This window comes from Lutjanus erythropterus, chromosome 19 (assembly GCF_056507025.1).
Source record: "Lutjanus erythropterus isolate fLutEry1 chromosome 19, fLutEry1.hap2, whole genome shotgun sequence".
Lineage (NCBI taxonomy): Eukaryota > Metazoa > Chordata > Actinopteri > Lutjaniformes > Lutjanidae > Lutjanus > Lutjanus erythropterus.
Genome location: NC_139335.1, coordinates 29,846,706 through 29,869,844, shown reverse-complemented (window position 1 = coordinate 29,869,844; position 23,139 = coordinate 29,846,706). Strand labels below are relative to the sequence as shown.

The following is a 23,139-nucleotide window of genomic DNA, read 5'->3' as shown; positions in this document are numbered from 1 at the left end:
ACAGCTCATTTTGTTGGGTTGAACAGAAATAAATACTCTCTGTCTGCCTCTTGTATTTGCAGCATCATACTTTGAAGCATAGGGACACTGACCAAGCTGCTGTATTTGACGCGCTGGGAGTGAGGACGGGGTGGTTACGCACACATTAAATTGATGAAATCCCAGGAAATGTAATTAGCGCTGCTGGTAAACAAATTAGTGGGTCATGTGGCCAGATATTCAGTCAGAATCACAGGAGAAACAGTTTGATGTTGCACACCGACTTGGCTCCCAAACATCACAACTTAGATCTGAATTCAACCAAAAAGCTCAGTGTCAACTGTTTGTCAGCTTGTTCTGGGTCGTCTCATCACTTCTATGAGCTTTGCGGACGATCTAGCAAAACTGTAGCCTAAAAAATTGTTTTTAACCCAATAATTAACCTAATCTTTGCCTTGACCCCAAGAAAAAAACATACAGGAGACCTCACAGTTTACCGTAACTACAAGCAGAAAGGATTTTTTTTTTTTTACACATTTGGCTCCTTGTAGTGCTGGGACAGCTCCAACCAACTTCCCTTTAGATTTTAGAATTACTTTTACCCGACTTTTAACCATCACAGCGTTCTACAGGAAAATAGAAGTAAATCAGGGGTGTAGTGGTAAACACAGAGGTGGGTAAACTGTGGTTTCTCCTCATTAAGTGATACATTTGATTTGAAAATAGGAGAGTAAACTCTCAGCCTTATTTCAAAGAGGAGGATAAACTGAGTTTACTCCCCATTGAACTAAACAGTGCTAAAATATATTGACAAAATGGACTAAATTATTCAGTCTACTTTTGCCTAATTTTGCAAGCTTCAGATATAAAACTAGTCTTTACTATACAGGCTGCAGTGGTCACGGGGCTCCCTGAAGCCTGCACTGCTACAATCTGCAAAAAATGATATGTTTGCAAGGGAGTCCCAGCCTCGTAGAGCCTGGCTTTCACGCAAAGGTCAGAAACAGCCATAAACATGTGTAAGAACACAAAACCACTACTGCACTGCTGTACAGTACTGCAGCCTGAGTCAGAGGCGAGTGTGAGGCCACATTCAGTGACCCAATCTGCCTCTTCAACGAAAAGCACTCACTTACCAGTTTACTGCTGTTAAACGCTGCTGACCCTCTCAATTTAGGATTATTTCTGTGTGCCTTAATGGTTAAATGTATTCACAGGTCATTTGAATACAAGTAAATACTGTAAAATAAATCCATGTTAAATACTGATCATTTCTTTCACCCAACCTCCAAAAGATTCCGCCTCCCAACACCCCCACCAAAGGGAAAGGAACAATAAGCCTAAACCACACTCAAATCTATTTCACTACATTACACTGACATGCATGCATGAATACACCCACAGTAACCGTTCTGCAACAGAAAACCCCATGTTAAATCCACTGACAGTATTTGCTTGTACAATGCAAAACCATCTGTAAATTCATATATGAATCCAAACACACCTACTCAATTATATTCATGTGTTTCTGGCCACCTGAAGGCCTCTGAGGAAGGAAATGATGAAGCAAGAAGGCAAAAAAAAGCACACAGAGAAAGGACAAAGAATAAAAACGCAGTCACTTTGACTGTTTTCAAATTCATATGTGCAATAAGTTTGTTGTTGTTAAGTTTTATCTGTTTCGGCCACAGGCAGGCGGTCAGACTGACCACACAGAACTCACTGCTGTTATATTGTTGGTTTTGCACAGTTGGAGATGCATCTTGGTCGCTGAGCAACTATCATTATCTCTGTCAACAACACTTCAGAACTGGTCTCAATGTCCAATTTCTCAACATTAAAATGCATATAATTAATTAATTACACTCAATTAAAAATAAAGTAGGGGAGACCAGGGACCGTTGTAACAGTTTTTGTCTCAGCACCTATACCTCACTGAATTTTTGTGTTAAAGCTCTCACATTTTGAAACAAAATACCCTTACTTATTAAAAATAACAATGTTTGCAAGTTTTTGGTTTTATTTTTGTATTTATTTACCGCTTTCTCCCATTGGCTATGACTATTTTTTGTGGTGGTTCTAGGTGAAAATTTATTATCATTAATGTTAAAATATCATGTTTATAAATCTATAAAATACATTTAACATCTCTCGCTCTGAGTAATTGTAGATTCAACTAAAATTAAGATCAGATCACTGATTAATTTACTGAAAAAACACTGCTGTGAATATATGCAGTATTACAGTTAACAGCATGTGATGGCTGCATACAGATAAATATAATTTACAAAATTTACATTGTGGTGTTATTGCATAAACTAACAACAAATGCATTAATCTCTTGGTCTGGTATTTATCATGAGAGAGTTTGGAAGTCAAAAGTCAGAATGATGTTTGTGGATATTTTTAACAGTTATGGATTTCTGACACTTTGAGAGTTAAAACCGCTGCTTTTCTTCATTTTTATGTTTACTGCAAAAGATCAGGACCACCTAAAACCTGTCAAACACCATATATTTTTAAAACTTGAATATTACTCAGAAATTATAGTTAATTCTGATTATTTTGCCTCTGCATACGTTACGTGTTAATTCTTATTAGTGTAAAAGATTTTGATTCATTACAGCGTCATTAAATCACATCACCAAAACAGCCATCGTCCATCTCTGCAGCGTCGCCTCACACCCAAACTGTCACTTTCTGCTGCAGAAACTCTCATTCATGCTTTTATCACATCCGGGCTCGATTACTGCAACAGCAAATTCCATAAATCCTCCTCGCCGCCTACGAGGCCCTCAATAACTTAGCTGCTCCCCGCAGTGCCTCTCTGATCTCCTCCACCTCAGGTCCGGGACTGCCAGGATCCCACAGACGTGGCGCCGAACCCGGGCCTTTACAGCTGCCGCCTCCCGAATTCTTACATCCAGTTTTATTATCTTTCACTACAATTTCATCATTATTATTATATATATATATTTTTTTTCCCATCAATTAATGCTAAAACATCTCTCAGCTGAAGTCTTTGAGGAGAAAGTGACATGCACATAGGATCTAAGTATTGAATTTTTCATGTGATTTTATGTTTTTACTCAAAAATTGACTCATTTCTGTCTTTAAAGGAACCAACACGTTTTGTTTTTTGTTTCTGTATATCAGATTAGCCTTTCATGATCAACTGATCATCCAAAGTTAAATTTCACACACCGTGTTGCCGTCCTGCCGCGGCTCTGCAGATGCAAACGCTCAATCTGTTTTTATGTAACAGGACAGACTCCCCGCTAAAAGTCTGACACCATATGGAAGACGCGGTGATGAATGTCTAACAGTGTAGCGCCATCTACTGGGACTCTTCCCAGATCATGATTGATCTGTGGGTTGAGTAATGATCGAGGAACATGAGGCCAGTGTACGGCAGCAGCAGCAGGCTGCAGGGTGTAAACACTGCTGCCACAAACATGATCAGGTTTCCATTCCACTGCTTCTGCATTCACCGAAATCCTGCTTGTACTGTGTTTTCACTCTTCTACACACACACAGAAATGTTAACAATTACAGCAATGTTTTCTTTTTCTCTGACAAAAGCATTATTGAATTTATCCACCCAGTACAGAGTCAGTTCTCTACTCTGTTCAAGCTTTAAAAACCCATCGTGTGTTAACTATTGTCGGCATGGCCCTTTGTGTAACAGCAGTGGCACTAAATGTAAGAAAAAAACCTGACTTAGTTCACGTTGCTAGTGTCTCTGCAGTAGTGTTGCATGTCTCTGTGTGTACGGCTGCTCTGAACAAGTCTGATCTCACGCTTCCATTAAAAGATCACAGTGTTTTTCTCAATAGCATGGAAGTTAATGGCTGCCAATATTAGAAGATCAATCTATGACACCGTTTGTATCATGTTTTGATATGTGAGCTTCTGAGACCTCTGCATGATCAACGGCATCAATAAATACCTGACAAATCTATTTTTATATAATTTGGCACTGTGGATTATCAAGCAGGCCCACACGGAGTCTGCGTCCACAGAATTATGATTACATTTCTTCAGATTTTCTGCATATGTTAAAGTCCATGTACAGGAAAAAGGGATTTTTTTCTTTGAAGCACATTATAGATGTTAAAACACAGTTGCTGAAAACATGTAGTGGAGTCGGACTGACTCACGAATGACATCACCTCCCCCTCTCCTCACCCTCCTGAAAGGTAATCCATTTCAGCTCGCTTCAGTTCCAACAACCCGACACAGAAAAAAAAAAAGAAATACCATCCTGTCACTGTCCTCTGGCTCTGGTGACTCGAATATGTCTGGACATGTCCAATAAAGCTGCTAGACTGCTATCAATCACTTTCCCAGCAGCAGTTACATGACCCTTCAAACAGGGTCGTGTTCACCGTGTTCACAAGAAGAATCCACATGATGACATCACATCCTCTTGTTTATTCACAACTTGGAAATTTTCTCAAAGTTTGTGAGTTGTGACATTTTCACATTTGTAGTTTAGTCATATAGAGTTTTTCATTTAATATTTATAACCAAGGCTTTGACGATTTACATAGCCAGGGCTGCAACTACTGATTATTTTCATATTCAATTAATCTGTTGATTATTTCCTTGATTATTTGATTAATAGTTGTTTGTCAGAAAATGGTGAAAATGTCAACCAGTACTATGCCACGTAAGCATCATCTTACGTGGCATAGTGGGTTGTACTCACAACCTAAAGATATTCAGTTTACTGTCAGAGGAAAGTAGAGAAACCAGGAAAGAGAAACTGAAATCAGAGAATTTCGCTTTTTCTTGTAAAAAAAAAAAAAAAAAAAAAAATCACACAAAACCATCGATTATCAAAATAGTTGGCAATTAATTTAATATACGATTAAATGTTGCGGTTCTAAATGTAACAACTGCTGCCTTCTTGATGCAGTCTTCACGTCCATGATGCTGTTGTCTAGCAGCGGTATTCTCACTTAACAACCTGAGCATCAAGCTCATTGTGTACCTCCCATGTTGTTGGAACAAGTAAAAGACATCAGTATATATCAGTCCAAGATGGCTGCCTCCTCGCTGTGACTTACACTACAGTATTCATCTTGCTCCTTATTAGAAAGTTAAAATTGTATTTTTGCTCATATTTGGAGATAAAGTTTTGCTTGATCAAAGCATTTAATTATGACAAATCGCTTTTGTCATATCATTTTGAAAATCTGTGTATTAAATATGATAGGTTTTTTTTCTATAAATTCCTAAAACCTCAATGTTTTGCTTTCTGTAATGTTTGTATGTTTTTAATGCCACACTCTCTTTAAATAATTCAAGAAATTTTAAATAAAATTGTCTTTATGAGACATTCATGGTGGAAGTGGATGTATTTGTGTACAATCCTCCCTGTGATAACTGTGAAATCACCACTTCCTCTCCAGAAACCAGCAAGTGGCAAAATAAAAAAGTGACAAAGAAAAAGAACAACAGAATTCTGATAATTTTGCAGAGAGTACAGCAACAATCTGAGCAAACTGTCACAACCCAGCTGACACACGGCTGTGAGTCAAATTTAGAAAGCTATTAGCATGATACAGTAAGAAGTGAAGAGTAAAGAGATCATAGTGTGGAGTGAGATCCAACAATAACCTCTATCACACACTTCAAACAAGCATATAAACATAATCTGATGGAAGGACACCGATATAACCCATAATATCTGCACACTTCATTTAAACCCTCTCTTCTCTGAATGTTCATGTTGCTGTTTATGTCTTTTTGTTTCTTTTATTTTCGACCGTCTCTGTCTTGTGATGTGATTTTGTCTCTTATGTGCTGCAGAACAGGAACCTGCTGTAAAACAGTTTTAACTGAGTCAAGCCTGTTTAATTGTAACTGACTTTATCACCTTTTACAGTAAGGTTAGAAATCTGCAATATCTCAAGTCGCTGTATATAAATGTGTGTTATGTGTATTACTGTAATACTGGTGGGGAAAAATGATTTTAGACAAGATGGCAGGTTGCTCATACAACAAAACATACAGTAATATACTGGAGCAAAGGAAGCTATAATAAAATAAACAAGCAAATAAAGAAATCAGTTTTTAAAACAAATGAACTGACTACAATCAAAATCATAATGGCAGGAGGATTCTTTCAAACCTCTTTTGTAAAATCTGTCAAAGTCCAGCAATTATGAAATCAACCTTCATGAAAATCATTAAAACTCTATTTTCATTTAATTCTAACTAGACGTAAATAAAATAAGCACACAATTCAAATTAAAATGCTAAATGTCAGTTTGAAATGTTAAATGTAAGGCTGCAATGCGTCTTCAAATTAAGAAATGAAAACATCATGCTTTAAAACATGAAAATAAAATTTTCTTTCTTTTTAATACTGGCAGCCACACACTTCCACATTATTATTAAAGTCACTAAAACCCTAACCCCACACTGTAAAACCAAATGTGCAAATTAATTATTTATAGTAAGTAGTGACAACTTAAATTTGTTTAGAGGTTCTACTAACTTAAAAATGTTTAGTGCCACAAGAATTGTCTTTCTTTTGTGTTTATTAAACTGTAAAAGTTCCTTAAAAGGTCCCTAAAACACAAATATTTTAAGAGATGTAAAAATTATATTTTATTTATTACTATACTGACTTTACTGAACATTAAATAATGGGTATTTATACTTAAAACATATTCACGTCCTTTAACTTGACAATGAGAGGGGTGAATGATGTATTTATTGAAAATATTTGAGTTGGCATCATCAGTTATTTTAATTTAACTGTAATCAAAGAGTACATGTCATACAAACTCAGCTCTGATAACCTCCAGCAGTTTATGGACTCGACTTATTCAGTTTTATGGTGCAATATTAACCTGGAAATAGTTCAACTGACCCTGAGCAAACTAGCCTAACACCAGTCGGTGCCATGACTCTCACCACTGGAGTGGAAGCTGCGGACACTCCCAAACTCATTGGACAACAATCTGCTGTGGACAACAACTAAATCAAAGTTTTCTAATGCTGTTAAAGGTTTGTCTACATTCTGAACACTGCAGTCAAACAGGACGATATTTCCAACTGTAATCATGAATTTCCATATCTTGAAGTTTTCATAACAGATCTGGTAACATGGTGGTGCTGCTTTTCACGGGACATAAACAAGAAGACAGAGCAGGACGGTCCTGATCCACGGCCTCTCCAACTAACAGATGTTAACATCAGTGAAGTCCACCTGCTCCATCTTCAAAGAGCTGGAGGACAGAGCCCCGGTATCAGCTGTCCACAGTTCAGCCTGACAGCAGGACGGCAGAGGAGGACCGATGCTTCTCAAACTGCCACAAACTGACACTACGCATTTACGCACACTGCATATCCACACACACTCTTTGTTTCTGTTTTTGCCCTGTGAGTAGGAGCACGCAGTTATCCTGTTCCACTCCACTTCCCCTGTCCAGCAGCAGCAGCAGACAATGTGTGCATGTACACAAGATGTAAATTCATGTAGAGGAAAAAAAAAACACTCACCTGCTGTAAATACATGAAGGTGAGGGCGGCGCAGGACAGCTGAGGACAGGCGTCCACGTTGGGTAACGCCACGCATGTTCCTCCAGGATGCTGCATGTTCCCTCCTCTATCTGACAACACAAACCCCCTGAACCCCGGCAACACACACAACAAACCCCCTCAACCCGACAACACACACAACCCTGACTGCACGCTCGGCGAGGGAGAGAGAGGGAGAGCAGCAGGACGAGCGGGGAGAGAGAGAGAGAGAGAGAGAAAGGAGGAGAGAGGATGATGAGCAGAGAGAGATGGAGCTTCAAAGGAAGCAGCAGCCGGTCCCGTACGATGGAGACCCGAGTGTGTTTCTGCTCGCAGGAAGGCGGGACGAGAGAGAGAGAGAGAGAGAGAGAGAGAGAGAGAGAGAGAGAGAGAGAGAGGGAGAGGAGCGCTCTGCTGCAGTGTGTGTGACTCAGAGTGTGAGAGAGAGAGAGAGAGAGAGAGAGAGAGAAAGAGAGGGAGAGAGAGAGAGAGTCAGTGTGAGTCTGACTCAGTATGTATGCATGTGTGTGTGTGTGTGTGTGTGCGCGTGTGAGCGTGTGTGTGTGTGTGTATGGAGGCAAGCCAGCAGTCAGTGTGACTGCGATCGCTGGAGCGTGAGGGAGGCAGAAAATTGTCTGTGTGTGTGTTTCTAATGTGCTGTGTGTGTATGTGTGTGTGAGAGAGAGATACAGAGCAAGCAAGAGAGAGAGAGAGAGAGAGAGAGAGAGAGAGAGAGAGAGAGAGAGTCCAGCTGTATGTGTGTGTGTGTGTGTGTGTGTGTTGTTTCTTGCAAGAAATGCTGATTTCTCTCTCTCTCCCTCCCTCTCTCATTCTTGTGATGAATTGAAGTTGTGTGACATGTGTTACTGGAGGCGATCGAGGATGCTGACTGCAGCTACAATACAGCCCTCCCTCCCTCTCCCTGTCTCCCTCTCTCGCTCTCCCTCTCTCTCTGAAGTGCCATCATTTGCTGGCAAAACTTTTTGAGTCATGCAAAATACCAAACTGAGGAAAAACAGCTCAGATTATCCATAATTTTATGATATATGAATGAAAATATGTTCCTATAACAACCATTCTTGGGACAAAACATGTCCTATCAGAAAAAAAAAATCCTCAAGGATTTATGTGTCAAATGTAATTCATGAAATGCTTTGGTTTGCTTTTTTTTTTTTTTTTCTAAAATTCCTCTGTGCCATAAAACATCCTTGTCCCAAACGAGTGTTTACAACTTCAAACTATTTAAAAATGTGTTAAAAGCCTTAAAAATCTAAAACTACTGACAACATAGGTAAAAAAAAATGTGTTATTATTACTTAATCTGACAAGCCAGATGGTTTGTAGCACAGAACAGTCTGCAAAGTCGTCCGTAGAAATTGATTGGAAAAGGGCAGGCACTTTAAAAAACCAGATGGCAGGATATTGGATGAACCATCTGTCCATTGCCATTGTTTGTTCAAGATGAGCTGCTTTCATGGACGCTTCTCACAGTCATCACACCTAAAACCACACCCAGAGCTGCCAGTAGTCCCTCCTAGGACACTGACTGACACGCACAGAAAATTTGGAGACTGGCAAGATGAATTTGTGCATTTTCTTGTGAATTTAGCTGCCTTGCAAGGTAAGTTATTACTGTCTTTGTTATAAAATCTATTTTATCTATCTATTTTTTTTTTCTTCTTATTTTGGCTCTAAAGTTGTGTACCATATTTCTGTTAAGTCCATCAGATTTTTATTCTTTATATTTTTTTGACAAATTCATGAACTAATATTGCTATGCTATCAGATTATGTCTCAATCATAGCATGTTAACTCTAAAAGCTAAATATAACATGAAAACTTACATTGTTATAATGTGACAAATTATACTGTCATGTGATGATAACCTATATTGTTGTAACGTCATGTTAGAGCGTGATAACTTATCATTATCCATGCTAAGTTCCTCTAACCAGCATGTTATAATGTCATATTAAATTTTAATAACATGATAACTTATATTTTTATAACATGATAACTTATATTTTTATAACATGATAACTAAAACATCATGTGATAACATGATAATTTATATTGTTGTAATGTGATAATGTTCTATTATTATACTGTAATGCAGGACCCTGATGCAAAGTGGAGGAGTATTGAATCATCTGTTTCTCGTAATAACATGACGCTATAACGTTAATAATAATAATAAATCTTTTACATTTTGACGTGATACGGATCTATACTTTTTTCTCTCTTTCTGTTTTTCTTTTCAGCAATATGCTGCTATAGATAAACAAGAAATGCGTAGAACAAAAATCGAAGAGGCATAGACCAAGGGATCCTGACTTTTACACTAAAAAGACTGGAAACTACACTTCCCATGATACATCTCTTTCATTAAGACACGCCTACTTGGTAAACACCAACACATATCAAACTCCACGCCTCCAGTTTGTAGCACAAGCTCTCCGTTACGAATTAATAGTCTCCGGTCTCAAACCACGATAAATGATGACATCACTTTGACATCATCAGGGGTTATTTTCTCAGTCTTGACAAAGCTGCTACAGAACACATTATACAACTCTTTTCACAGACTGACTCAACGTGATGAGTAAACTGACCTTTATGTGTAAAATCGATTAAGTGCCGCTCTAAACATTAAAGTGGGAAACTCCAACCACTGTCCACGATCTGCATCCCGCTGGCTATTTATACTCGACAATTATGTAGCTCAAAATGATTCGATCAGCTAGATCATTTACTGAGAGAAAGACTTTGCATTCTGTAGGTGTTCTTGAACAACAAAAGGAGTGGTGTGACTTTTTGAAAGTAACTATCTTTGAAAATTGAATATGGTTGAGAGATCCTAGTACCATTAACCAAACAACTGCTGGGTCACGTCCAGTCTCACAGACATGAGGCATGGATATTTAGATGAATACATTTCCCAGTGGCAGTGATCACTATGATTCTTAAATGCATGTAAATTGATTACAAACTTTCTTTCAAGAAAAGCCCCGACTGCTTTCTCATATAAGTTGCCTGATGTTGTAATGATTCAGACTAAGTCATCTTTATTACACTGATTTAAAATACTTAGACCAAAGTGATCTCATGTAATGTCGTATAAATAGCACCAGATGTCACATCATGTCTACACAATTTAAGCTTTTCGTGTGTCTTTTAATGCCATTCTAACTTGCATACTAAAGTTAAAATAAGTCAGCAGACTTTTACTTTCACAATATGGTCTCCTGGATGAAAGTCCTGTGTTTGTTCGACCCGTCCCTCCTTTATATGTACATAACCTGACATTTTTTTCCCTCTATCTCCTCTGCAAAAGTCAGTACAGACTAAATGGCTCGAGAAATGACAAAAGCAAAAAGGACGTTGTGATAACACGTAAAATGACATTTGCGTGTTAACCGTACATCATTTGATGAGACCATGTTCGGACTAAGGACTTTATTTTGACGGACCGTGCGTTGCGTATCGCAGTCACAAGCACCCTGTCTGGAGAGTCAGTGATGTGCCAAACAAACTTGCTCATCTGTCGCACCTGTGCTGCGCTTGGATACTGGGTGTGAAAAATTATGACCAATCACATTCATCCCCCAAAACAGTGCGTCTGTATTGTAATTAAAAATGCAGAGCTCCAGGCGAAGCTTTGACCAGACTTGTTAAAAAGAAGATGACATGTTGCCCTGGTTACCCTGAGGACTGGTCAGAGTTGACTGTACTGAGGGAGTTATTAGTGGACAAAGAAGCTTTAATTGATTTGATGCTATTTTTCATGGGACTGTGTGAACTGTTTTCAGTGTGTTGGTCTCCAAAACACCTGTAATTAATCAGGTCGACAAGTGTGATATGCACATAAGCACAGAGGTTTCTGTGGTCATTCTGCAACAGTCTGGTGCTTGATGCACAAAATGTAACCAGCTGCCTGTGTAACTGTGGTTTTAGGGGTAAAATAAGTACATTAGCTACACAAGTTAAGCTACATATGTATGGTAAGTACATCACATCCTTAACGTAAGTAAAGCATGTGATGTAGGGAAATTCACATACTAAAGCTGAAATAAGTCAGCGCTGACTTTTAGTTTAGTTGCTGTCTCCTCTGTAGAAGTCCTGCATTCGTGTGGACGTTGTCGCACTTTATACTACGTCACCTGACAATTTTTTTCTCAATGACATTCTGGTGTAAAATGACACTCCATCTCTGCATAAGTCAGATGGACTGAATGGCTCGAGAAATGACAAAAACAAAGACATTGTGAAAAATGATATTTGTGTGTTAACCATGCACCAATTGATGAGACCAGGCTTGAACCAAAAACTTTATTTATTATTAACTTTAATTTTACGATCTGTGTGGCGCATATCAGTTACATGTACCCTGTCTGGAGCATCAGTGGTGTGCCAAACACACTTGGCCATCTGGCGCACCTGTGGCACGCTCGGATACTGGATGACTCAGGACAATTCACAGCCATTCTAGACAATGCTTGTGTTTCCATCAGAAGCGCCTCGACGCTCCGTTCTGTGGAGAATACGAACCGAGTCTATTTTTGACAGATGCTGTGTCAATTAGCACAGAGCAGGTCGAAAGGGTAGGAAGTCAGGCATGGAAAAGGCAGTGAGAATCCATTTAAGTTTCAAAATAAAAGACCCAGTGCAGACTCACAATCATGAAGACAGACAGAAAAAAAACTATTTAACTACATAGCCTGCTTATCCATGGTAGAAGCACAAAGAGCAAGAAAAGAGGATTTACTCAACAAAATCAGAGCAAGTAAACATAACCAGATTGGCAAAACACTCCGCTGCTGAAATGCTTCTGAAACGCTGCTGGTTGAAATTGCAGTCGCTCATATGACGGAACAAAACCGCAGCGCACATTAAACATCACAAAGCCGCATCTTCCCAATTAGTGGCTATGACAATGATGACCAAACACAACTCAGGTTCATCCTCCGAAACAGTGCGTCTGTACTGTAATTAAAAATGCAGAGCTCCAGGTGATACTTTGGTCAGACTTGTTCAAAAAAAAAAAAAAAAAAAAAAAGACACATGCAGCCGTTGCCCTGGTTACCCTGAGGACTGGTCGGAGTTGACTGAACTGAGGGAGTTATTAGTGGACAAAGAAATTTTAATTGATTTGATTGCGATTTTTCATGGGACTGTGTGAACTGTTTTCAGTGTGTTGGTCTCCAAAACACCTGTAATTAATCAGGTCGACAAGTGTGATATGCACATAAGCACAGAGGTTTCTGTGGTCATTCTGCAACAGTCTGGTGCTTGATGCACAAAATGTAACCAGCTGCCTGTGTAATTGTGGTTTGACAGTACACAACATCCCTTCAATTAGAGCCTGCAGATGGAAAAGATACCTGCTGCATTCAGATGGCAGTAGAGTAGAGAGTCACTACAGTAAAGGAAGCTCTTGGCTACAAACCGACCGAGCTGGAAAGAACCACTCACTGACTCTCCAACGCTCATGTATGTTTCAGGAGTCATTGGTAACCCACCTGTTATGTTGTGAAAAGTGTAGAATGAAAATGGAAAGACAGGAAAAACATGAATAAAGAGGGCTGTGTTATTTCAAAGAGGTTTAAGGCTGTGCCTATGCCAATTAAAGTGACCAAAATACTACACAACTGTGCTGAGCGGTTGACTTTGCAGCTGGGAGGTGGACCATGTGAGAGGCACTCATTCTTGAGAAAATTTGCATTCCAAATCACATTCTATATTTTTGTTTACTTCAAATTCCATGCTATGTATTTGGAATGCGGGTCAAGTTCAAGGCACAATGATATGACAAAGTATTATGTTCCTGTTGTATGCATACTGCATATAACAGCAAATACTTTACACAGGGTGAATAAAGCAGTAGATACTAAAAGTAAAAAGATAAAGAATGCAATTTGGAGCACAGCTCAATATTAGCAACAGACGGTAGAGGAATAAGTGGACAGAGCTGTCAGGTCTGAAAACTGAAGTGAATACAGAAGTGTCAGCAGAGGGCGACTCCACTGGCTGTAAAATGACCCTACTTCTTACTTGATGTATGACTTGTTTAAACAGTTTCCTAATGAGATTATTATCTCAGCTGCTACTTTCACATCTTCAGTAAATACAGCATCTTATTTACAGTAAAATAGATGATAAAGCAGATCAAAATTCTATCACTCATTGCCTATTTATCGCTTAAATGTTTTCAGAAACATAATTTAGTGACCCAAGATTTACAGAACTCTTGCAACATTAGTACACATTGTTTCTTCACTGGGGACGTTGTACAAACTCACAAATTAACGCTATGCGTCCGCTAACACACACGACCGGGGGGCAGTATAGGGGCAGAATACAGTGACACAGTCAGGGGTCAGGAGATATGTTGCCCGTGACAACAAAAGCAGAAAGTTTTGAGGACAGGCTCATTGAACAAGTCCACAACTAACCTCATGTTTATAACGTATCGTTGCTGCTATACAGCGACAAACATGCCTGCCACAACAGCTGGCGACAGATTGGTTCAGTTTTGGAAGGCAACATGTCAAAATAAATTGAAACAGCCTTGAAAACCCGGAACTCTTTTTCTTCTTTCTTTTGTTTTTACGAGCGGTTCATGGTCTGAGTTCTCTGTTGTGCCCTCTAGTGGTGCTTTGCAGTAACACGTGTGGACAAGTGGCCATGTCGCAAACAGTTTGCTTCCCTAAACAGCTGGTCGTCTACACGAACACACGGTCAGCAAGTATATGTCTGACTTTAGTGAAAGATCGTGGTTTGGGTTACAATGATCACTCTCACAAGATTGCTCACGTGTCTGGGGTTCCCTCCTAGACACAAACAGGCGGCCACTTCCAGTGGAGCCTCCGACTGTAAGCAAGCACCACCCATTATAGTTAATCTGCCACCACCTCCAAGCTGTTGCTCACACTGAACATGCTCTGATTGCAAAAAAATAAAAAAAATATGGCATAATGCCAAACTCCACAAACCAATGGGTGACATCATGGTGGCTCTGTCCACTAATCTAATGTGTACATGTGCAGCAGAATTCTATTGTGAGAAAACACATTTTTATCATTTGGATGAATTTGGTGAGTAATAGAATAGGAAATATGATCCTGTTATATTTGCAAAACAGCAAACTAAAATATGAGTATAGCCTTAGCTCACAGCTAGAGAGCTAGATGAGTAGATAGAGTGTGTGTTGTTGTGTATTCGTAAGCATTTTCTGGTGGTGTAGTGCATGGTGAAATGCACAGAAGTGTATGTGTAAGTGTGTGTGTGTGTGTGTGTGTGTGAGACAGAGAGAGAGAGAGAGAGACAGAGATAGATAGAGAGAGAGAGAGAGAGAGAGAGAGAGAGACTGAACATAAAGGCAAATACAAGTATATTATGGGATGAAGCAGAACACTGCAACCGCATGGCTGCAGGCCAGGAGCTGCCTTTTATCCATTCGTTCGGCTAAAGACACGCTCCCTTTTTTCTACTCTTTGCTTTTTCTCTTCCACCTCCATCCTTTGGGCACATCTTTATTTTGCTACTACACATACACACACATACACACACACACCATTAGCCAAGCCTATAGAGCAATTGGCAGAGCTCTTATCCACACAAACACCTTCACTCAATAATTCCCCATTACAGTGTAAATTTTCAATAAAATAATTTTCTGAATTCTGGAAAAAATTTAAGCATAACATGAGAAAAGAAGATGAAGGGTTTTCACATATATATTTTGCACATAAAAGGAAATTACAGTGAATTTCCAAATAAAAATTAGTCTAATCTCTCAAATGGTAAATTCAGCATTTGGCAACTTCCACAGCACCAATTCATCCAAAACATCTGACTGTGCCACACTCAGCATTCTTTCTCTTTTCAACAGAATTTATTTATTGGCTGAAGTTACTGTTAATGAAACTCAACACTTACTATGGATGTTTCAAATTAAAAGCCCAACAAAAATGGGAGGGATTTCAGTCCAGCCCCAATCATTACACAGAGCACTGTTTTCGTGATTATTCTTCATCAGTATTGAAAATGCCACATGTCCAAACTGCACCAAATTCCACACTGCACATCCTCGGGTCTCCAGCACTACACCCAGCAAATGTGAAGTAGATCGCCTGAATGGTTGAGATACACAAAGGAAATACAGACAGAGATTCCTTCCTTTATAGTTGCATGTTTAGGCACTAATAGAGAAAAAGTCCACAGTGACTTGAGCCATAAGATTTTTCATTAACCTTAAACCAAAATCAGGGACTTTTGTTGCCTAAATCTAACCACAGATAGAAGTCTGGGCACGAACCCTGGGTTCTGGTGTTGCAGTCCTTTGCAGCACCATTGTGGTGTGGTAAGTCCCTCCCCTCCTGGGGTGCTTGATGAGACTTAACTTCAGAAAAAGTGTGAATTATAGTAAACAGCGAAAGGCAAATAATTTTTTGATCCAGTTTGAATTATGCCATGAATTACAGATATGGTTTTTCTTTCAAAAGATCATTTTACAGATCAAGAAAGTCGTGGTTTATTGTAGTTTACTTTAGGTTCGTGTGAAACTATTCAGTGAGCTACATCTCATGTCTCGCATAATATACATCACCAACATCGCTGTCCCTTGTAATATTATCTTACCAGATGTGTTTTACCTATTAGCTCCTGGTATTTTTATCATCCAGCAAGCGAAATAAGCTTCAGCAGCTAAAATGTTGAAGGGAAAAAGTCATGATATCACTTACGAGATTTCTGAATGTTTAGTCTTTCTAATAATGCCACTTCACAGTCTGATGCCTCAACAGTTTTACGCCAAGCGGCAACTTTCTTGATTTGTAAAATTATCTCTTGAAATTACAAATGTCATATGTGTGATTCATGGCACAGTTCAAACAAGACTGAAAAATAATTTGTCACTTGCCATGAACTATCCTTCATATTTTTTCTAAAGTAAGTTCCTGTGGTGGTCCACCGGAAAGGGAGGGACCTCGACTTTCCCTCTCTTCAAACTGTCAAACTAGGCAGCGCTGATCAAATGTAGATCAAGCTTATGTTACCGCACTGACTGTTTCTCACTTAAAATGTTTGGAATGTTAAAATCAGGAACATGTTCTGGTGTGCTGTTTAGCTGTAGTACTGGATCGGTTGTAACCAGGCCGCAGCATTTTTGAGCTTCCCAAAAACTCAGTCTGGACCAAGATTCTGTTACTACATTACCTTTCCCACCTGAAACGTTTCCAGAGACATATTTTAGTGAAGTGTGTGGCTGCAACTAGGCCACCACTATTTTGTGCCAGGCTTGGAAACGGACAAAGAACCGCTACATCACATGATGCATTGCTTTGTTTGTTTATAGGTCTATCCAATTGTGTTCAGATGCATTTTTTGGCCTTGCGTGTGCTGACAACAGCCTGTGGAAATCAAAAAATGAACCGAGAGGAGGTTCCAGACTAACTCATATTTGCAATTTAGTCTGGTGATGCCAGGCTGAAACATCTGTACAGGGAATGAGTTTAAATGACCGCAACTTAACCCTATAATGCTATTTGCATCATATTTGATATGTGACTTTCTGAGCCCTGTGCAACATCAATATTATATATATATCAATATTTTCCTGAAAAACCTGCTGTAATAATCAGAGACATGTCCTCTGCCCTCTGGTGGATTATCAGTGCACTGCAGGCAGCAGCCTGCGCCTGAGTGCAAAATCCAACATGGCTACCTTGATGTAGTGAGTCACACATTTTTTGGGAGGAGAATATTTGCTAATTTTGAACATTTTTGAATTTCGAACAGTTATATTGTTACTAATGTTTCATTGTGAATATTTATGTCAGTCAAACAACCTAGTAAAATTGTTTTATAGTTAAAAAATGTGTGTATCAAATATGATACAGCTGGTACATAAGATCATTGATTTGTGAATCCCTCAGTCGTTATTCTATTGAAATTCATGATTCCACCACAATCACAAATACACTCTAAAACAAAATAAACTAATTTAATCTATCATTTATTGTCGTTTAACTTAAGATATCTTTATATATGTAACCTGCTCCCATTATAATCACTGTGTTGCAAAACAGTTATGAGCAAGTGAGCACTTGCTAGTAATTGTTTTTTTAATTGAGTTCTCGTAATTGTATGTTATATTGACCAATTCAGTTTATGTTGACCAAGCTGTTTTTGCAGACCAAAATGTGAAATTAAAAAGGCTCCTGTTTGGAAAAAAATAATCAAACCAGTTGAAATATGCCAAATTTTCCAAAAGCAATGACCAACACTATATATATATATATATATATATATATATATATATATATATATATATATATATATATATGTATACATATAAATATATAGGTCCAATAAAGACAATTTAAAAAAATGTAACATTTCTGGCAATTATTTAATATGTCAGGCTTTAACAACTATCTAAAAACACAAATTGGAAGTGTCTGGAAATATCTTACTAAAATATAAGACAGAGGACAGAGGATGTTAGAAATCAAGGCTCCTCTGTTATATAAGAGGCCTGTTTTGAAACAATGGCCTGGTTCTCTCTGTACTGAAGGCCACTATTTGAGAATGTATTCACTGTAGCACCTAGCATCCATGTTACTGTCCTTTCAGTTCACAGTACATTTTTAAAAGTATATCTATTTGCATGTTTTTCGTGGAAGTAAACCATTACAACCAATGATGACTATAAAACTGATATGCAGACGTGTTATGTTTGCTAACAGAAAGAATCATTGCATGTTAAAAAAAGGGAAACAAACAAGCAAAACAATGTCTCCCATAAATGACTGGATAGTTCCACAGGGCACAGCTGGTATTTTGTGTTTGTTTAGTAGCAAATGAGGAAACGAATACAACCTGAAGTCATGAGGATGTAGAATTAAATGCCCTCTCAAAGACACACACACACACACACACACACACACACACACACACAATGTTTTTTAAACTGAGTGTAGTTTAAGCATTTGTGTGTCAGATGATATTGCCTTTTTAGTTATAATCCACTCTGTAATGTCTGCATGCCTACTAGTTCAGTATGCTATTTGTCAACTCCATTTTAAAAACGGTCCACTAAGCTTGCCGAGGCCCTCAGGAAATGTTCTGATGTCCTAATTTGATCACAATATTACCTTAGCGTGCACAGATAATATAAAGACAGCTGTGGGATGATGGGCTGGCAGTGGCAGGCAGTGAGTCATTATGTTTGTTGAACCCACATCCACTGAGTTCCAGTCAAATTCCCAACTGTATTCTTGACACATGGACTGAAAAAGAAAATTTTAATCTCAATAAGACTTATCTTGGTTAAAAAAAGGTTAAAATAAAATGTGACTTTGTTGTCCTGTTTTGTACTGATATGATTTTTTTGGAGCCTGCAGTAATATATATTTTTAAGGCACTGCATTTTATAGTAACATTTCTGATTTTTGGGACTTGTGATAGTTAATCTAACACACTAGGAAAAGGGCAGGCACTTTAGAAAAACACTTGGCAGCTGATCGGATGAACCATCTGTCTATTACACCTAACACAGGCTAACTTCAACCAGTCAGAGCAAACGCTTGCAGGAGAAGAGCGAAAACATCTTTTCCGTGGAGAAAAGCCTCTAGTGTCGTTCTTTGCTCTTCTTTCAATGAAGAAATGCTCTCCTGATATAACTGATGCTATCACAGTAGCTACGCTAACCTCTCCAGGAGCCGCCATTGCTTGTTCAAGACGAGTCGCTTTCATGCACGCATCTCACTGTCGTCACAACTAAAACCACGCCCATAGCTGCCATTGTCCCTCTTAGGATGAAGACTGGCAAGATGGATTCGTGTGTGTTCTGTCTTGCATGGTAAAGTGATGCATACATGATACAGTCACAAAAAAAATAGCCTGATTGGTAAAGTTGTGTTAGAGATTAGCTGCGGACATGATACACCCATGCACACATTGAAGTGATCGCATAATCCCCTCCTGGATACATCTGGAGTGGATAATAAATGCACCGTCACAAGAAACTCTGTTTTCAACCTTTTATTTAAATGCCCTGCTGTAAAAGTAACCCTCATATGATGCACAGCTGCAACCATCAAACATGGTGTTTTTATAGGGGTGGGCAAATGAGTGTTAAGGGGATATCAAGGTTTTTTTTTTTTTAAAGAGGCGTGTTTTACAGTCGCCACTTCCTCGTCACACCTCGGCTCCACTCAGACTCCCTCTCCTCTGTGCCCAAATGAGGATTTTTCTGCACTCTGTTCCTGACAAAAATAGCCACTGGTAAACCCAAGACGCCGGCTTCACGAGGTCTCCTCAGACGTCTCACACACACATACACACACGCCCCGGTCCCTCCTCACTCTGTCTTTCTCAGTCAGACCACGAGATGTCCCTCCTGTTTTCTCCTCCTGCCTCAGCTGCTCCTAATTATTACCTCATTATCTTGCATGTATTAAACTCCACTCCACTTAGTTCAGACAGTGCTGGAACTTCACATGTGCTCTTATGTGTTTGTGCCTCACAGAAACCTATGAGTTGTCCTCATTTATGAAACTGTTCTTAGACTCGTACTTGAATTTAGTCTTACGATAATTTCTGACGATGTGCTTAAATTCAGTTCATAAAAGATGCTGAGCATTAAAAACTTTGCTTATGCAGGTTCTAAGAAGAAACTGTGTAACTTAAGTACCTGTGTCTAAAAATCTCAACTTAACTTATTGGTGGTACCTGCCTTACAAGAACTATAGTTGAGGGTTTTGTGGAACACTGTAAAAAAGAAAGCTGAGAAAACTCAGCATTTCAAGGCAACTGTCTTCAATCATTTTTTTTTGTTTAGTATAAAACTCTAAAGTTTTGAAATGTAGCTTTAAAAAGTGTTCCTAACCTATAATTGTTTGTTGACATTATTTACCTTTCTTCTTCAATAAACATGAATGTGTGAGTTTTAGAAACAAAACATTTTGTATTTAAAAAATTGTTGCACAAACTCATTAAACTCAAAGTGAATAATGGTTATACAGAATATACAAAATTCTTTGAATTAATCTAAGGAAGATAAGTAAAAAAAAAAAAAAAATCAATAAAGATTATAGAGCAGCAAAACAAAAAAAATTTCAAAAAAGAGTTTGACTTTGATTTAAAACTTAAAACTTGAAGTGAAAATAGTTGACTCAAGAAAATTTAGTTTACTTTTTTTAAACAGTGAATCACCTTGGTAACCTGACATGCCTGATGGTTTGTTACACAGAACCATGTGGGAAGTCATCCTTAGAAACTATTTGGAAAAGGGCAGGCACTTAAACGAAAACACCTGGCAGGTGATTGGATTTGTCTATTACTTGTAACACGGGCTAATTTCAACCAATCAGATCAAGCTTTTGCCTAAGCCAGTGACAAACATCTTTTGTCTGGTTTCAGGTTTTGGTTGCCTGCAACACAGATACACACACACACACACACACACACACACACACACACACACACACACACACACACACACACACACATCAGCAACAACAACAATAACTAAGTGCTGCAGCAAGACAATGCCATAACAATTTCAGTGCTCCTCTGGCCTGGGGTCACTGACTCATTCTGTTATGTAATTACACTGTATTATGCAAAGTTGCCAGTGAACATTTCACATGATTGACATTTTTTTGAAGGCATGTGGATTTCATAACTCCCTGCCACCCCTCAGGCATGTGCATGTCACAGTCCTCATCTAATATCATAGCTAACATACAATTATAAAATATGACATATTAAAGAATCATATTGAGATGCTGCAAGACGTTTAGGTGCCAACAAGGTCCCTGGTTCACATCATTTCCTTTCATCTCTCACCCACAAAATTAATAAGAAAATAATCAAGAGGATCATGCTGTCCAAATATTACTTGCAAGAAATGGTGACCTTTGGTGAATGCATCGCTGTTGTGTAAATGGCATCGTAGTTAGTTGTGTTGTAGTTAAAGGGATAAAACACGCAAACTCCACCACTGTTTTGTGAATCTTACATGTTGTGTTAACTGGTTTAATCAGCCTCTGTGCACAGGCAGAACCTCTGACCTCCCAGATGGCTGGAAGATACAGACAGTCTGATCTGTCCGTTCAGCTTTATATCACAGTGGTCTCAACATTATGTCAGTTGGTGTTAGAGACCAACCGCCCCCTCTCAGACACACACTGACCACTCTCGCAGCAACACGGCGTTCCCAACACCAATCAGAGTCGACAAAAGTTTAATGCGATAAGCAGAGACAGACAGGGCTGTGCATGAACATGCTTAAAGAGTGGCATTCACTGAACATGCTCACATTTTGGGTGAACTAAACGGATCAGTTTGCAATTCATGAACGTGAACGGCGTTCGCTAGTGAGAGCGATAATGTCGCTCACATCGCCAGCTGATTTTTAAACAGAAGTGAACAGAAGTGTCGACGTGATATAAAAACTTTCTTTGATCACACAGCCTCATGTTCCTCTATAATTCTGTGGTTTATCAGTGAAGTGTATGAACTACACTGCAGGCTGGAGTCTGTTAACAGTGAGAAACACACTGACAGATCCACTTTATACACTCTGCTCCAAACATCTGTATTCTGGCAATATGATGGAAAAAAAGGTCATTATAATGAGGAACTTTGTTGAAATAATGTCTTAGAATCTCAAAATAACTATTTAAAATACTGACTACATATCTCAAAATAATGAGAAACTTTCTCAAAATGACTATTATTTTAAGATATTAAGTCAGTATTTTGAGATATGAAGTCATTTTTTGGAATACTAAGTCATTATTTTCAGAAGTTTCCCATTATTTTGAGATACAGTATTTAAAGCTAGGGGAGACCAGGGGCAATCATATCTATTTTAAAATTCATTTGTAACCCACAGACTACATATATTGGTCATCTTTCGATTTAAGAAACATATATGTGCACTAATTATTAATACAGATTATATATTTTTACCAGGAAGGACAAGACTGTAATATTTGAATTTCATGCAAGAAGTCAGTCAGAGTGTTACCACTGCCTCCTTAGTGGGGACAATTGTCACAGTGGTTGGGGGCAGATGAAACAGAAAAAATAAGTTATATTAACCCACAGTGTCCCAAATAAAAGCACACTTCAAAGTAATTACATTACAGCTGTAGTATAAATTTTCCTAAGTATTATTTTGAATGTGATTTGATTTCTTTTCTTTTGTTAGCCATAGTCTGAATTAAAAGCAAAAATCTGTCTACTATTCTAATATTCAGGTATTACATGCACAAGTTTAGTTAAGTACACAAGAAATAACTTTGTTACAGTAACAAGAGTAAATTTAGTTGTGACTTCTACTCCTGCCAGAGGCAGATCATCTGTCTGTGAACACCACACCAAAAGTATCCACCGGGAAGACGTCAAACATCATTGACCACAAGGCAGTGGACAAACGAGATCCAACACCAGAAACCAAAGACGTCACCTTCCCCATAGTCTGACTCACCAGATGCACTCTGTGGGTACAAGTGTTTTATTCAGCATCGCTGACACAACCTATTTTTCAACTAACAATTAAACTGACTAATAATTATTGATGAATCATATTTAGTCATTTTTTACATGAAA

The 23,139-nt window shown here is 38.5% G+C and overlaps 1 protein-coding gene across 5 annotated transcripts in view; it reads right to left on the bottom strand.

Moving 5' to 3' along the window:
• rbfox1 (RNA binding fox-1 homolog 1) overlaps positions 1 to 23,139 on the bottom strand; it is a 227,617-nt gene that overhangs the window by 165,985 nt on the left and 38,493 nt on the right. The window contains exon 1 of one of the 5 annotated variants that reach the window (XM_084744731.1): positions 7,498 to 7,838. The exons of 2 other annotated variants lie outside the window; for them this stretch is intronic. In XM_084744731.1, the coding sequence (XP_084600857.1) occupies positions 7,498 to 7,593 (96 nt within the window). In that variant the 5' untranslated portion in view covers positions 7,594 to 7,838. Of the gene's footprint in view, positions 1 to 7,497; positions 7,839 to 23,139 lie in introns of those variants that run through there. 2 more of the 5 variants (XM_084744735.1, XM_084744730.1) reach the window with 2 other exon arrangements.